Below are 16,971 nucleotides of genomic sequence, written 5' to 3'. Positions count from 1 at the left end.
CTTCGTGGAAAGGGTCGGCGGTCTCGTTTGCAGGTGCATGAAGGGTTTGATTCTCTGTTGAACCAGCTGCTTGTCTTAGGGGCTGGTGAGCATCTCTTTAGGGTTGCTTTTGGGAGAGGTGGGTTAGGCACCCTCTATGACCTCGGGAACTGGCCCTTCGGCGTGGAAGCGCTGACCGGCTGCCAACTCGGCCGGTATGGGTTGCCATAGCCGATGCCTTTGCTCTGCGCCTCGTGCTCGCTGCCCCCCAAGACGGTGCGGCGAGTGTGCGGGGCGCCGGGCGGCCCTCTGTGATGCGTGTGTGCAGGCTTGCAGGGCTGCGTTCGATACGCGTGCGCCGCCCCCTGTCCCGGCTGGCTCTGCTGCAGGTGGTCCTGGTCCGCTCCTGCCTGCCTGCCCACCTGGAGCCTCCCAGGGCTGGGGACACGGCCGCCGTGCAGCTCCCTGCACAGGGAAAGTCGGGGCGACGTGATCATGGGGTAAATCCTGCCTGACAGGGGCAGGCTGAAGCCACAGGGAGCTCGGCTTCTGCAGAAGTGTGTGAGAGACGTGCAGAGAGAGAGAGACACGCACACACACACACACCCAGAGACACTTGGGCACGCCCCCCGAAACACCCTCCCCCGAGACACTCAGACACACACGTGTGCACACATTCCCAGAGACACTCAGACACACATGCACACACCCACAGACACTCAGACACACTCATATACACACATACTGAGACACACGCACATGCACACATCCCCAGAGATACTCAGACACACACACATACAGACATGGACACCCACACACATGCAGAGACACATGCACACACACACACATACACTCAGACACACACATGCGCACACATCCCCGGAGACACTCAGACACACACATGCAGATACACATGCATGCACACACACATGCAAACACGATGCATGCAGAGTTGCACAGACAGGCAGGGACACATGCCCAGACATGTACGCGTGCAAAGACACATGCACACACCACACTCTCTCTCTCTTTCTCTCTCCTCGGATGCACGGAGCAGACACAGGGACCTTTTCCCAAGCCCGTGCCCACGTCTCCTGGGTGCACTGGGAGGCGCTGCCAGCAAGCAGCGTTGGCCCACCCTTGCCAGCGTCTCTCTCTATCCCACCTCCCTGGCTGGGTGGGGGGACGTGGGTGTCCTGGCCAGCCACCTGCTTTCATCTGCCCTTGACCTCTCATGCCCAGCCCCAGCAGCGGTGCTGGTGGCTGGTCGTCGCTGTGGGGTCCCATGTCTGGGATCTCCGTTTCGGAGGCCGCTGCTCTGATTGAGTCGTTCGCTCCTGAAAGCTCTGGCGTGTTCAAGAGCTCGTTGAAAACTGCTCTTGTGTAAATGGTCACAGCTCTGAGAATGGCTGGGCCTGGGCTCCCACCATGCAAAGAGAAACAGCCCATGGGCTATGCCTCTTAATCCAAGATCATCCTTGGGTGCAGAGAAACACGTGTGGCTGGGTGGACTCAAAGGGAGAACGGCAGTGCAATGCAGAAGGACTCCTACCGGGTGCTCTGGAAGAGCAAATCTGTTTAAATTGTGTTTAGTTTAGCTTTTCAAGTATCAGTCAGCTAGGAAGCTGCTGCCTGGAGTCTAACCTTGGTCTAAAGCAATTGCTTTCCCTTTGCAATGTGCAGGGTGGCCTGATAAAACTTCCTTTAAAAAAAAGAAAGAAAGAAAGAATCAGCGTTGTTTTTCAGAGCAAATTAGGCATCTTTTAAAAAGCAAAGCCCTTGCCTGGAAAAAGAAAATCTACTTGACAAGTGCCTTCCTAGGCATCCCAGCAGGAAGCTGCATTTCTGGTGCCTTCCGGGCACGTGAGACATCAGCTGATTGATAGTGCAACCCTTGCAGACCCCGCGGCGCTGATGGGACGAGTGCAATAGTGCCCGTGCTGGTGCGTATAACTGGTTGGAAAAATGCAGGCTGCTTGGCTGTACATGAGTGCTGCATGCAGCTTTTTTAGCATACGGTGATTTAAAAGCATATTCTTCAGGTTAACAGCAGCCTCCCAGTTTCCTGGGAGGAAAACCTCGTGATTGATTTTATTTTAAATTGCAGGGAAGAAGCGTGTTTGAAGACCGTAAGTGCCCGTGCGTATCATCTGCATCCCACAGCTTGCAGCCAGGGGCTGGGGCAGGGGAAGCCGGCTGCAGCCGAAGGAAATCAACCCCCGTGTTTTTAGCATCCTGGCTGTAGCGGCAAGGAAATTTTAGCATGTTTGAAGCTTCCTGCTTAAATCCTCGTAAAGGGTTGTTAGGAGGAGATGGGCACACGGAAAGAGATGGGGCTGTCCCACAGGGGCATGGGGTCCTTGGCCCTGGTGTCCCTCTAAAGCTCACTTGGCTTTTTCCTCCTCCCGCTGGGGTAATTGCTCCTAATGAAGGCATGCTGCAGGAAGGGGAGGGGGAGTGATGGGGTGCAGAGTCCTGCTGATGTGCTGCCGACGGGGCCCCTTAACCCTGCGCTGGCCAGCACTGCCAGGCCAGGGGTAGCTGGGCGGTGGCATGTCCTGGCAGGTCATCTGCACACGCCAGCTGGGAAGGAGCTGTCTGTCTCGTCGCGGGGACAGGGTCTCTGCATCCCTCTGTTCACCCCCTCCCCACCCCAGCTTCCTGTAGGTCATTATTTCAGCCCCAGCTGCTTCTCCCTCTGCCAGGGTGATTCTTCCCTTTTCTCAGTCTCGCTGCTCATAAAATACCCCCGCATGCTCTGGGTACATCACCCCTGCATGTGCTGCCCTGCACTGCACTCCAGCCTGCAGCAGTTTGGGGGTCTCCAGGCCGTCACCAACCCCCTGGATTTGCAGGGTGCAGCTGGATTGAATAGGCAGGGCTTATTTCCTTGACTATCTGGATGGGGGCCTTGCCATCCCGATGTCAGCCGTGCCCTTAGACCCAGAGCCAGCCATGCTGGGCATTCACTTGTCGAACCAGAAGCACCGGGCAGTGCTAGGGCCCTGGCTTTGCTCTGGGCTTGTCCCACTGTACCGGGTGGGAGGGATCCGGGCAGCTCCGGTGGGTGGTGTTTGGCGGGCACCGATGCCAGCTGCTGTCATGACTCTTTAAGAGCGGGGAGAGAAGTAGCAGCGAGAGGTGGCTTCATTTTAATTGCAGCTTTTAATAGGCTCCAGGCGTGCGGGGCTGGCGCTTTGTCTCCATGCAGGGCACAGATGTAAGTGTGGGTTCGGATGTCATAATTATGGAAATTACACCCACGGCCTCCACTTCATCATAGGGTTTAGTCAAGCTCATCATGGCAGGGCTAAGGGATGGCAGGGGGCTGCTATCTGAGTGCAGCTGGGCTGGGGAGGAAAGGGGGGCTGGCATCATGGGAGCAGGATGCAATGCTGTTCGCTCTCGTGGTCCCTTCTCTCTGCCAGCTCTGCAGCAAGGCTGGGCCCTTCCCTAGGTTGCTGCAGCGCCACGAGCTGATGCTTGTTGAGCCTGTTCCCTACGAGGCAGTGAATCATGGTGCCTGTGTCTGGGGATCTTGCCGTAGAAGTGCTCCCTTGCCTCTTCACGCCAGCCCTGCCACACAGGGAGGGAGTCGGGTTGGTGTGTGCCAGCCCTCGTGCAGGTGCCTGCCTCGGGCTCTCTGCTTTTGAGCATCGGGGCCACGAAACCCATTTTACAGCAGGTTAAAGCGAGGCACGAGACTTAAACACTCAAAGTTGCAGAGCAGGGTATAGGTAGATTTGGGAACGAACCCGGGGGTCCTGCTTCTGGGAGGAACGGAGCATGGGGAAAATGGCCAAGTTCTGTACAGTCAAACCCCCTTCGTGGAGGAAGAAGTGAGCGGCGTTGAAGGTGTCAGAGGTGGTAGCCACGTGTCTAACACAGGAATAGAGGCTGAGCTTGAAGCTGACAGTTTGGGTGTGAGATGGCCCCCGGGGTTATCTTCCCAGCTGCTTCTGCTTGGGCAAGTCACGTCTTGTCCCCGGTCAAACAGGAGGATGCTACGTAGGAACCTGGTTTCGGTCCTCTGAGCCTTTGTCCATTTGCTGTTGAGACCCCCAGGAGGGGGAGAGGCCAGCAACACCTCTGCTATGGGGACAGGGCAGAGGACAGCCTGGCTGGACCTGCAAAATGGGCACAGGGTTTTGGGAATCGCCTCGCAGCTTTGGCTAAGCCATGAAGCTGGCCACTAAAAGGGGCCGGGGCCTGCTCTTAGCATTCGCTGCGCTGCTTGCAAAGCTCCCCGAGCATCAGTTTGCTCGCGTTTTCTTGCGCAAAGGAGGCGAAGGGTCGGGCGGGGAATTGTTTCACTTCCTTAAAGGGAAACCCTTGGTAGCAGGGTTGGATCTGCTTTTTCCTCTTGATTGGCTGCCACTTATTATGCAGGGTTTCCTTTGGTTTTCTTATGTGTTATAGGATGTCTGTGGTCTCGGTGACCTCCGTTTCCTCTCTCAGCAACAGTTGAACCATGGATGCTAAGCACAGTTATCTGTAGCTGAGCTAAAGTGCACCTTCCTTGTGACGTGCACTCTGTCTCATGGAGATCAGGCCAAATTGTTATAACCCAGTGCTATATAACCCAATATATAACCGATATTGTTGTAACCCAATGCTATATAATCCAATATATAACTGATATTGTTATAACCCAGTGCTATATAACCCAATATATAACCGATATTGTTGTAACCCAATGCTATATAATCCAATATATAACTGATATTGTTATAACCCAGTGCTATATAACCCAATATATAACCGATATTGTTGTAACCCAATGCTATATAATCCAATATATAACTGATATTGTTATAACCCAGTGCTATATAACCCAATATATAACCGATATTGTTGTAACCCAATGCTATATAATCCAATATATAACTGATATTGTTATAACCCAGTGCTATATAACCCAATATATAACCGATATTGTTGTAACCCAATGCTATATAATCCAATATATAACTGATATTGTTATAACCCAGTGCTATATAACCCAATATATAACCGATATTGTTGTAACCCAATGCTATATAATCCAATATATAACTGATATTGTTATAACCCAGTGCTATATAACCCAATATATAACCGATATTGTTGTAACCCAATGCTATATAATCCAATATATAACTGATATTGTTATAACCCAGTGCTATATAATCCAATATATAACGGCTATTGTTATAACCCAATGCTACATAACCCAATATATAATCTATGTTGTTAAAACCGAATGCTATATAACCCAAGGTATAATCTATATTGTTATAACCCAATGCTATATAACCCAATATATAACCTATATGGTTATAACCCAATCTATGCGAGCTCTGTGACCCTTATTATGTGCCTTTTGCTTTCTTTGCACAGACTGAACCTCCCGCTAGCTTTATAGATTTGTTGGGCCACAGTCTTGTCATTTGAGTCTCAGTTTTGCCATTTTATATCCAAATTTCCCTGCGTTGCTTTCTTCCAGTGGAGGAGGGAGTGAATGGAAAACGGCTCCATCTCCTAGCTATGGTATTACTTTGGCTTCTGCATCAGTCAACTTTGTTCTTGATCTGGGAGGTTCCCAGAGAGAAGCTCTCAGTCTTGTGTTTCCATTCTCTGCCCTGCGGATTTGTTCACGAAGTTGTTTTTGTTCCTCTCCATTTCCTCTTGGCCGTCACGCAAACGCTTGTTCTAGAAATTCAGTAGAAGCAAGTCTCTCTCTCTCTGAGGTTACGGGATGCGTCGTGCTAGGTGGAAGAGATCAGAATTCAAAAGGATCTCGATGTATTGGAGGAAGGGCCTGAAATAACTGGGTTGCGCTTGAAGGAGGACAAGTGCAAAGTACGGCACTTAGGTAAGAATAATCAAGAGCCCACACCCGGGAGGGGGAGTGACTGGCTGAGCATCGGGGTGTGATGGAGGATCACAGACAGAAAGAGAGTCATCATCGGGATCGTGCTGCTGTTGAAGCCGGGAGAGAAGCAGGTGTCATGCCGGGATGCACAACCTGGCGGTGATACGGGAGATGGGTGAAATCATCTTTCCCCTCCGTTCGGTACCAGCAAGGCCTCAGAAAGAAGCATGTCAGCTGTTGGGAGAGAGACCAGCACAGAGCAACGAGCATGGTCCGAGGCCTAGAAAGCACCATCTGTGGGGAAAGATTGAAAGACGTGAGCTTGTTTTAGTCTGGAGAAGAGAAGCCAGAGGAGATATGTGAAGTCTTCAACCATGTAAAAGCTGCTGCAAAGTGGGAGGCAATCAGCTGTGCTTGAGGGCTGCCGGAGGACAGGACCAGGACAGCTGAGGTCTGATATGAGGGCATTAGGCACCGGATGTGTTCGGTGGCAGGTGGTGGAAACCCTCCCGCTGGAGGGTCTCCAGACCAGGGGAGGAGACACCGTCTGCCAGGCACGGTTTAATGCAGCCAAAAGCAGAGGCCTGGACTAAGCGAGCTCTGGTGCTGGCGTGTCTCGTCCTCCGGTTCAGCCAGGCGGGAGCGTTGAAGTCAAACCTCGATGCTCCCATGTACGGGGGATAGGGAAGTGCAAGCAGCATGGGATCAGGAGCCTGGAAAGCCCTCCTTGTCATCCTCCTCCTGCCCATCCGGCATGGAGCAGGCTCCACTGCTCTCTGAACCTGCCCAATGCCTCTGCCTGCTGCATCGCAGTGCTCTGCACAGCTCTGCCAGCCGGCGTCTTGCATCTAGTCGCATCTCACCCTCTGCCAGCCTCACGGCCTCCTTCAGCTCCTTCCCACCCCTAGCCATGGGTGGGCAGTCCACCTTGGAGTGCCAACCTCCCCTTTCATTAGCCCCAGATGTTCCCTCTTCTCCGCTGGGGCGCACGTGCCCATGAACCACGTCACTCAGCTGTAGTGTTCGACCCGAATCTCTTCTGCAAGTTGCAGGTAGAACCGCCGTGCCTGGAAATCAAGGACTGGGTTCCTGTAGACGTCTACGGACCTGCCTCTCCTGGTACCCACAGCAACATAATGCACATTATCAGTTAGCACCGCTTTATCCTCAGAAAAGCCACAGAGCACTAGGAGGTTTGGGGCTCGGGACGCCCCTGCCCTGCTCTCTGCCATCCTGGGATCCTCTGGGTCAGCAACTTCTGAAATCTTATTATCGAGCCGCCTCTGCCGGAGCTGGCCTGCATGTCATGTCACACTTGATTAGGAAATCCACAGATGGCAGCAGCTCCTCTTCGTTGGGAGATGCAATTTCCTGTCCTGCCATTTATCAAATGGATAAATGGATGCAGTCAGCTCCGGCACCTGCCCTTCGGAGGTTTCATCATCACTAAGGAGCTGGCAGGCGTCCTTTCGGCTGGCTCTCGCCTTGGCGGGGAAAACGTGTTTGGTCAACTCTGCTCGCAATGTCCTCGCTTTAGCAGAGTAATTGGTTAGTCTTGTTGGGATGGGCATGAATGGCTCCGGCCCCGTCTGGGTGCAGGAGATCTGCTGCAGCCAGCGCCAGGCGTTGGACTCTGTTCGGGGTATTTCTGTTGCTTGCGTTACACAGGAGACCACGTTAAATGCTCTATAAATGCTCTAATAGTCCTTTATGGTGTGAACGGGCTATGCGCTTTCTTTGCCTGGCTCTGCCTCGGTGGTGGTTCACAAATGCTGTCTCCTCTCCCTGCCTGACTCGAAGGTTGGCTTGAAACCTGTTTTTCTCCAGTGGGTTTCATATCGCCTCTCTCCAGCCTGGATTAGCTTCTAGCAGCCGCACCGTCTCCTCTGACCCCAGGGGTTTGACATGCATTGCTCTTTACGGGAGGCAGCCACAAGTTTTGTGGCTGAGGGAGGGAAATGGGATGTGAATGAGTCGCCCTTGGTGCCCTCTGAGCTGTTTTCAGGAAGGAAGCTTCTGCCATTCGGGAGCAGCCTGGCCTGTGAGACGTGAGCTGCATCGGGGTCCAGTTTGTGCAGAGCAGAGCCCACCTCCTGCAGCCTTATCGCCGGATGCAGGCGTCCTCCCTGGCTGCAGTCCTCCCGGGCAATGAGAGGCACATTTGGGGGAGCAGAGGTTGGTACTGGAGCTGCACGTATTCAGCAAGGAACGGGGCTTCAGCATCCACCAAAGGTCCTGCACCTTCCCTCATCCCTCTGTCCCGGTGCTGCATGCACCCCTGATTGACGTGGGGGAATCAGCAGCTCCCATGCTTAGCAAATTTGAGGGGTTGGCTTGAGTCACCCAGGACCTGCGGCTGCCTGGGAAGGGAAGAGCTGGAAAGAGAGGTGAGGAAACACCAGAGGGGCAGGCTGGGCACCCTGCATCTCTCATCCCTGGGGACCCGAAGAGCATCTCTGCAGGCACCTCTGAGCCCACGCCCCTGGCTTGAATGCGCCAGGCTTGGAAAGGAGGTGATGCTGCTGTTTTGGGGTGGGTTTCTAGTTGCTGCTACATGCAGAGATCTCAATGGGTGTGTGTGCGCATGCACGTGCGTGTGCGTGCACAAGTCCGTTTCCAGTTCTAGTGCATGCGAGGTAGACACAAGGAGCAGAAAGCAGAGCAACGGATGGGGCAGGGGAAGGGGATTGGGGAGGGTGAGGGGCTTACCTGCCCGGCCAAAACAAGGTTGGCCTGCCCGGGTGTAGACGTGGGCTAAGAGCCAGGATCTGACCCGAGCCACATGTGCAGTTCAGTGAGGCCTGCTGGGTCAGAGGCACGAGCCTGCCCCTTTCCTGGCACGTTGCAGCAAGTGCCCGCAGGGCAGGGAGCTGGCGCAGGAGGCATTTCCTCTCTGAAAAACACTTAATTATTCCATGTGGTTTCAAAGGCCACATGCGGGTCCCGGACCTTTTGTCCATCCGAATGAGCGGCCTCCCAAACCTTGGGAGGGGGTAGGGCCCTGACAGCGGGGACTTGGCTTCTGTGTGTCCATGCAGCTGGTTTTCCAGGCTCCCCACAGCTGCCCACCAGCCCCCACCCCGCTCCTCTGCACCTCTGCTTTGCTCTCTCTGGAAATGATACCCTCTCCGGCTTTACACGGGCCCGGCAGGTTTAATTGCCGTTGGCCAAGTCCTTCAAAAAACGGGCGCATTGTGTGACGAGGGGCCCGCTGCGGAGAGCTGCTTTCAGCGCATCCCTTTGGCTCGAGTGCAGACCAGCTGGAAGCAAATAAAGCTCCTTTTGTGGCTTAAGGATGCTTTATCGAGCAGCGGCTTGGAAATCTTTGTGGGCGGCTCGCGAGCCCGCTCTCAAACACAGCCTGCGTCCCCCCCGCTGCTCCCTGTCTGCTCGCTGTTCATGCATGCGCGAGCACAGCTCGGCTCCCGCCTTCCTCCACGGGCTTGGCTGCGGTAAGGGATTCTCCTTCAAGATCCCTGGGTCGGCGCCTGTGCTGGCTTCTTCCCCGCCACGAGGTACCGCTTGTCTCACTACACCCTACTTCCCATGCACTGGTTCGCGCGTGTGCACCAGAGCAGTGGAGGGCAGGCGTGATGTGACTGCAGGGGGAACAGCTGGGGTTTCTAGGTCTGCATCCTGGACAGGAGCTTGGGTCCAGCGACGGGACGCTTGCCCATGACGGTGCGGTGAGATCCAGATGGGCTGGTCCTGGATGGGGCGGTGACGGAGGGCATCGAAGGGATGCGGTGCACATCCTGGACAGGTGAGAGGCCTGGGGCTGGGGCAGGCGGCTGGCGGTGGTGTTTCTGAACTTCCCTCTCTCTCAGAGGAGCGGACAGAGCATCGCACTCGCTGTCTTTGAAGCTCGGCATCCCCAACCCGGATCCCCGGTGCTTGCAGCTGTCACGGGCCTTGCTGATCCTGCTCCAACAGGATCACCGAGGGCTCCCGCGTGCAAGAGCCTATCGATCAAGCTGCCCAAGCATAATTGTGCTCAGATGATTGGAGAAGGCATCGTTTAGGGCAGCTGTCACGGTCCAGGAGATGCTGATGAATGGGGCTCGTTCTGCAGGGGATGGATGGCTTCTAAGCAAACCTCGAGGAGCAGCTGCAGCCTTCCTTGGCTAGCTCTGCAAGATTTCCCCCAGACCCCCTTCTTCGCAGGCAGCTGTCCTGGTAAGAGGCACTTCGAAGGAGTTCAGTAGCCGCCGAGTGAAACTTTGCTCCATCTCAGCTGGAAGCTTTGCTTCATTAAGCAGCCTGAGGTTGCTGGTCTCTTGTGGAGGTTTCCCTGCACGTTAAATTTAATTAGTGAATTATTGACTTTCCTTGAGTGGCCGAACGCCCAGCTTGGCTTACCAGGGGAGAGATTTACATTGATCTCTCAGATTCGGCTCCATTAAGGGTTGAACTAAAAAGCTTTGATTTCTTTTGATTTCCCCCCCACCTTTAAAGATCTCCTTGTCCCAATCTGCAGCTGACCGCGGTTACTCCGGATGCATATGTTAGCGATGCTGCTGGAGAGCTGGCTCCCGTCCAGGCTCCGCTTTCCAAATTCCTCATTTCCTCCAGCCGAATATACGTTATATTAATGGGATTTCATGCTTCATCTTAGGTTTGTGCTCTTGCTGGGAGAGTGCTGATCTGTGGCCGGTGCTTTTGGCCTGCGTAAAGCAAGCGGCAGCCAGCAGACACGCTTGTAGGATTGAAGTCTAACAGGGTTGCGTGTTAATATAGGGTTGGCATTTTAAGTTCCCCTTTTTCCGCCCCTCCCTCTGAGTTTTCCACTTTACCTTGAAGGGAACAATGATCTGGCACGTTGCCTTAGTAACGTTTCAGAAAAGGGCGTCCATTCACTTCTGTAATTTCAGCAGCGGGGCTGCCTCGAGTCTGGGCTGAGAGCTGTGCTTTTCCTCTTTTACCTCTAAAATAAACCCTGCCCCCAAGCCCCTGGAAAGGTGCGATCTCTGGGTCTGAAGGTCACCTAACCTGCTCCCGGCAAAGAAGCAAAGCGGAGATGCTTTCTCCAAGGTCTCATTTGATGCACAAGCCGTCCCAATGCAGCTGTGGGTTTGGCGTGGTGTTTCTGGAGCCAGATGTGTGCCAAAGACCCACTGATTTGAGAGTTGCTTGAGACAAGTCTTCTGTAGCTTGTGCTGGCAGAGCTGGGATCGTTCCACCTGCCCCTTGATCACGTAGAAGGGGACACCTGTCACGCCGTAGCCACTTTTAGCAGGCACCTTGAACTCCAGGCCAGTTTGCCCCCTTCCCCACCGGACCGTGGGAATTATTGCAGAGCGACCCGTTTGCCTTGAAGAGGGATTTTCTCACTGAGCAGCTGATTAAAAGCAGGCTATTCCTAGGGCAGTTGGAGATGTTGGTCTGCCCCCCTCTCCCCGATTTCTCATATGGCAGAAGATATTGTTTTTCTTTCATGCTTTAGCTGCCAATTTTTCCTGCGGGCGCTCAGGCTGGCTGTAGAAGTGCTGGAGAGCTTGCAAGCTTGGCCATATGCCCTCCCTGCAAGGTCGAATGGGACAAGGCTACGGTATCAGGACAGTCTTTGATTTAGGCACCGGAGCCCAAGAATTCAGAAGCAAGCAGCAGCGTTTAATGCCGGAGGTGCAACTCTGCAAGCAGGCTGGACGCTATGGCACAGTGAGCTCCTATAGCCAGAGTCAGGCCCCTGGAAGCCAGCGGAAGTCAGGCAGCCAAAATTGCAAGTTGCTGCTGAAAATCTAGGCCCGGCTTCTTCGGAAATCGGGTTTCCAACAAATGTGAGCAGTAAAGACCCACCTGCTTGGGTAACGGGACCTGATTGCCAGACAGCCGGGGGAGCTGGTGTCTCATTCGGGTCCTCCTGTCTGCAGGTAACGTGTCTCGGAAGCTAACCCCGGTCACATGTGGCATTGGATTTTTTTCTTGCAGCAAACAAATGGCTTTTATGGCCAGGCAGCTGTTAAATCACTGGCATTCGTGGTGTGTTGTGGGCTCAGACCAGCGCTGTCGGCACCGTGGGAAGAACACTGCGGGCGCTGTCTGCAGGGGAGGTGGTGAGCGGTGCTGGGTGGGTCGGTTTGGCATGGGGGGGCATGCCGGTGGCTTCAGTGTGACAAGCCCTCTTCCACCACGGCCGTGCAGAGGTGCTTATTATCGATGACTGCAGCCAGCCGTATGCTTGGGTGCAGCTGCTGAACATCTGGGCTGGAGAACTGGAGCTGGCGGGGCTAGAAGCTCCCTTCACCCAGATGTTGCGCAGGGCGAGCTCAGGCGGCGGGCGGGTTCAGACAGTGCTGCTGGTTTATCCTCACGCTGTCGGCACCCCTGCTAACGCAGGGTACCCCAGCCCATTCCCTTTGGGGGGCTAGATTGTGAGTCTGCTACAGCTGGTTTGCTGAGGGAGCCCGCTGCGTGGGGTCTGGCATTAGCAGCCTTTGCCTTTGGATCCAGAGGCCCAAGGTCAAGTCTCACAACCGGCGTGTCTCATGACGTTGCCGTGCGGGATCGCAGCTTGCGAGCATCCGAGCTGACCCAGGGGGGCCGTGGGGTTAACTGTTAACATCGGTAGCAGGCACCCTTCATCTCGCTGGTTAATTTATAATTATAATAAGACTGCAACTGGAGTGTGCTGGCAGCTAGGATGCAGCTCCCTGGAGCAAAAAACAGCTGGCTGCAGCTAAGGGGAAGCTAAGGGAGTAGGATGGGGAGATGCGGGCTGTGGTGCAGCCACCGGCGCTCCCTGCATGCTGTCTCTGGGGCCTTGTTCTCCCTCCCTCGTTTATCAAGCTGGTCAGAGCCAAGGGCACATCTGTGCCAGCTGCCTTGGCAGCACGCTTCTCCGTGGGTCGTGCAAGCAGTGTCACGCTCAGATGTCTGTCTCTGGGCCGGCCTCCGTAGCATGCCGGTTCATCCTCCGCTCGCTTGTCAGGATGCATTTGCTGCTGCCCCTTGCTTCCTTCAGAGATGGAGCAGCACGCGCTGAGTCAGGGCGGTTTCTCTGCAAGGTGGCCTCTTTCTCAGGGCGCCGCTGGGCACAGCTCTGCTCGGGCCCGTTCGGCTTCCCCTCCCAACTCGGATGGGGCTTTGATCGGTACGTGGGAGGAAGGAGCTGGCAGAAACCAAAGGCTGGACTCAGAACCAGCGTGGCTTGACTTCCGCTCTGACACTGCTTGACTCCATGGTCTTGGGCATGTCACTCAGCCTCCCCGCACTTTGGTTTCATGGGGTTGTCTGTGTTTCTGGGGGAAGTGAGTGTGGCAGCAGTGCCTGCGGGATGTTTGGGGGGGCCCAGCCCAGCCTGCATGTGCGGGGGCTGAAAACCTGCCTGGAGGGAACTAGCTGAATGAGACCGTTGCCACGTGTTGGAAATGCCACGGATTCTGACACGGCCCCGTAGCAAGCAGCATCTGGAGCGGTGTCTCCAGCTCTTTCTCTGAGCACCGTGGATCCGTGCTACGTGCTGGGATGTTGGCGACTCCTTGCAGAGGTCGGGCTGCCCGTGCCGGCCTTCGTCCTGGCCCCGCAGCCAGGCAGGGCTTGCTTCACTCAGCAGCTCCCAGCAACTTGCTTCCCAGCCTCTCCAAGAGGTCTGATCCCGATTGGTGCTGGGCTCTCCTGTCTTCCCACCATGTCCGTGGGAACTACTGGTGCCAAGCACCTCCCAGGACTGGCCCCGCTCTCATCCGTCTCTGCCGTAGGACGGCTTGGCGTGGTGTTTGCAGGGAGGGGCAGGGCATTTGCTGCAGGGGGAAAACCACAGGTCCACTGTGCCCAGGCAACCCCGTGCTGCATTAGAGACTGTAGCCTGCAGCTCCTGCGCAGTCGGTGCAGGTGCTGGGGGGGCCGCTTCTCTTCATCCTGTCTACGTCCAGACAGCGGCTAATGAAGCAGCAACTGGGGTTAACCTCTTGCGTTGCTTTGCAGATGGGGCTAGACCTCGGGCAACCTGGGTTGGATCCCTGCCACTGACCTGCTGGGTGGCCATGGGCAATTCTCTTCCCCTCTCTGTGCCCCGCTTCCCCCTCCCAGCCTGGGTAGGCTGTAAGCTGTGCGGGGCAAGGACTGTTTCCCTGGGTATTTGTACAGCACATGGTTATGGTCTCAGTCCTCAGCCCCTCAACCGCATTCGGCCCTTTCCTGTTGTTCCTAACCTAACCCTTTTGCACGCTGATGCTGCGGGCTGTTAAAACCGCAGCTCCGTTCCACCCCAGAAGTGGCTGCATATCTGTGGTGGGGGGTCCCCAGCAGACCGTTTGCAGCCTTCTTCGAGATGCATTGAGACGAGACACCGCAGACATGACACAAGCGCTGCTTCAGCTCCCAGAGCTGGCCGCCGACTCGCGTCTCTCCTCAGTTCGGTCTGCCGGGCTGGGGGACGCCGCGTTCAAGTGTGGGGCTCAAACCCTCTCCCTTCTGGATTCGACTGGCTGGGGCAGCCCCCGCGTCTCCCCGCTTCCAGCGAGCAGCGCGGTTGGGAGGACGTTGGGAGCCGCTGGAGCCTGCGCTAATTCAAGTAACGGGGAAATGGGCAATCCAGGGGAAGAAGCCGCGCTGCTGGATTGGCTTGTTTGTGTCTCCAGCTGGAACGAAGGAGCACGGCAGAGATGGCGCTGGTCCTGCTAGTTGTCGTTGCCCTCGTTAGAGTGGGTGCCTGGGGGGCGAGGGGATAGTCGGGGCTGTTTGGCAGCTCATGGGGTCGCCGGCTTCAGCGATGCTTGTGTCTTGCCTCTTTCAGATGCCTCATCCTGCAGCGCGGAGCCCCGTGGAGACCCCCGCCGGCTTCTCCGATGCGCCCCGCCGCTGAGCCACCTGCGGCCTCGGGCGCTCAGTGAGGGGTGAGACGGAAACCACTGCCGCGCCGCTGCCTCCACCACGGTCTCTGCTCTCTGCTCCCTCTTGCCGAGCCATGGAGGCCACCGACGTGCCGGTGGGGAACCTCATTGACTTTGACTGCGAAACGCCCGCCGATGTCCCTGCCACATCTCCTCCTGTGCCCCCTCCCAGCGGCCCCGGGCTGCTGGAAGACCCCGGGGACCTGGCGGGCGCCGGCGAGGAGAGCGATGCCACGGAGTCGGCCGACAGCGAGAACGACATGGGGGACTCGCCCAGCCACCCCAGCTGGAACAGCTACCGCCGCTCCTCCTCCAACGAGTCCTTCTCCTCCAACCAGAGCACCGAGTCGGCCAAGGACGAGGCGCTGGCGCAGCGCCGGGAGTTCATGAGGCAGTACGTGGAGAAGATCTTCACCGGCGGGTGAGTGCGGCACGGGGCAAGGGGCATGCTGGGATGGGGCAGGGGCTAGGGCATGGTGGGGTTGCCCCCATGGAGCAGTGCATGGTGGGATAGCTGTGGATGGACTTAGTCGTGCTATGCAGAGGTGCATGCTGGGATGGGTGTTGGAGGTGGGGCAGGCAATGGTGTGCAGTGTCCTGGGCAGAGGTGCATGCTGGGATGGGGGTTGGAGGTGGGGCAGGCAATGGTGTGCAGTGTCCTGGGCAGAGGTGCATGCTGGGATGGGGGTTGGAGGTGGGGCAGGCAATGGTGTGCAGTGTCCTGGGCAGAGGTGCATGCTGGGATGGGGGTTGGAGGTGGGGCAGGCAATGGTGTGCAGTGTCCTGGGCAGAGGTGCATGCTGGGATGGGGGTTGGAGGTGGGGCAGGCAATGGTGTGCAGTGTCCTGGGCAGAGGTGCATGCTGGGATGGGGGTTGGAGGTGGGGCAGGCAATGGTGTGCAGTGTCCTGGGCAGAGGTGCATGCTGGGATGGGGGTTGGAGGTGGGGCAGGCAATGGTGTGCAGTGTCCTGGGCAGAGGTGCATGCTGGGATGGGGGTTGGAGGTGGGGCAGGCAATGGTGTGCAGTGTCCTGGGCAGAGGTGCATGCTGGGATGGGGGTTGGAGGTGGGGCAGGCAATGGTGTGCAGTGTCCTGGGCAGAGGTGCATGCTGGGATGGGGGTTGGAGGTGGGGCAGGCAATGGTGTGCAGTGTCCTGGGCAGAGGTGCATGCTGGGATGGGGGTTGGAGGTGGGGCAGGCAATGGTGTGCAGTGTCCTGGGCAGAGGTGCATGCTGGGATGGGGGTTGGAGGTGGGGCAGGCAATGGTGTGCAGTGTCCTGGGCAGAGGTGCATGCTGGGATGGGGGTTGGAGGTGGGGCAGGCAATGGTGTGCAGTGTCCTGGGCAGAGGTGCATGCTGGGATGGGGGTTGGAGGTGGGGCAGGCAATGGTGTGCAGTGTCCTGGGCAGAGGGGCATGCTGGGATGGGGCAGGGGCTAGGGCATGGTGGGGTTGCCCCCATGGAGCAGTGCATGGTGGGATAGCTGTGGATGGACTTAGTCGTGCTATGCAGAGGTGCATGCTGGGTTGGGTGTTGGAGGTGGGTCAAGCAGTGGTGCGCAGTGTCCTGTGCAGAGGTGCATGCTGGGAGCAGAGCGGGAGTAATAAAGCCCCTGGCTTTTTGGCATGGGTCTATCCTCCTGCAGCCTCCGCAGGGCTCCGGGCCTCGTGGCAGCTGAGACAGCAGTGGGCGAAGCTTGTGCCCGCTCTCCTGCCCCGTGCCCACTCTCCTGCACGATGCATGGTGCAAGCTGAACGGGTGGAGGCCAGGGCCCCCGGGGTCTCTCGCTCGGGTGGCTGCCGGGGCCGTGCCTACGCCGGCGCTCTTCAGACACGCAGCGCCCCCCCCCCGCCATCCCTTCCTTGCCTCTTCCTCCAGCTGCGATGCACAGACCAGCACGTCCCCTCCTGAGCTCCTGCGCCTGGTGCTGCCTTCCCGGCTCGGGCCCAGCTGCCAGAGCGCATCACCCCGCATGACTGCTTGGTGTATGCAGATGCACGTGTGTGTTGTGGGGAGGGAGAGAGGTGCCGTGACCTGGCCTCCCTGCCTTGCTCAGTGCCCCCAGCCCTGCCCCAACATGCGCCCGCCTGGACCCGTGCTGCTACCCCCGGGGCCTTTTGCTCTCCGCGCCGCTGCAGTCGAATGCAGCAAAGGCGGCTGAGCAAACCAGGCAGGACCGGGAGCCGGAGCCAGAGCCGCTTGTTTTGCTGAGGGCAATTTTGTCGTTACTGCTTTGGAAATGAGTGGCTCCTTCCTTCCTCATCAGCAGTGGGACAGAGCGCAGCCAGGGGGCTGAGCATCGGAA

The 16,971-nt window shown here is 56.8% G+C and overlaps 1 protein-coding gene across 2 annotated transcripts in view; it reads left to right on the top strand.

The window, feature by feature from the left end:
• Positions 1–2,152: 2,152 nt before the first annotated feature.
• The window catches only part of KIAA0513 (KIAA0513 ortholog), a 35,241-nt gene continuing 20,422 nt past the window's right edge, over positions 2,153–16,971 (top strand). The window contains exons 1-2 of one of the 2 annotated variants that reach the window (XM_025203107.1): positions 2,153–8,220; positions 14,568–15,085. In XM_025203107.1, the coding sequence (XP_025058892.1) occupies positions 14,739–15,085 (347 nt within the window). In that variant the 5' untranslated portion in view covers positions 2,153–8,220; positions 14,568–14,738. Of the gene's footprint in view, positions 8,221–14,567; positions 15,086–16,971 lie in introns of those variants that run through there. The other variant, XM_025203108.1, reaches the window with a different exon arrangement.

The sequence above is a fragment of the Alligator sinensis genome, unplaced genomic scaffold (genome assembly GCF_000455745.1).
Source record: "Alligator sinensis unplaced genomic scaffold, ASM45574v1 scaffold228_1, whole genome shotgun sequence".
Taxonomy (NCBI): Eukaryota; Metazoa; Chordata; order Crocodylia; family Alligatoridae; genus Alligator; species Alligator sinensis.
The sequence above is the reverse complement of the archived record's forward strand: the minus strand, read 5'-3'. Positions and strand labels throughout refer to the sequence as shown.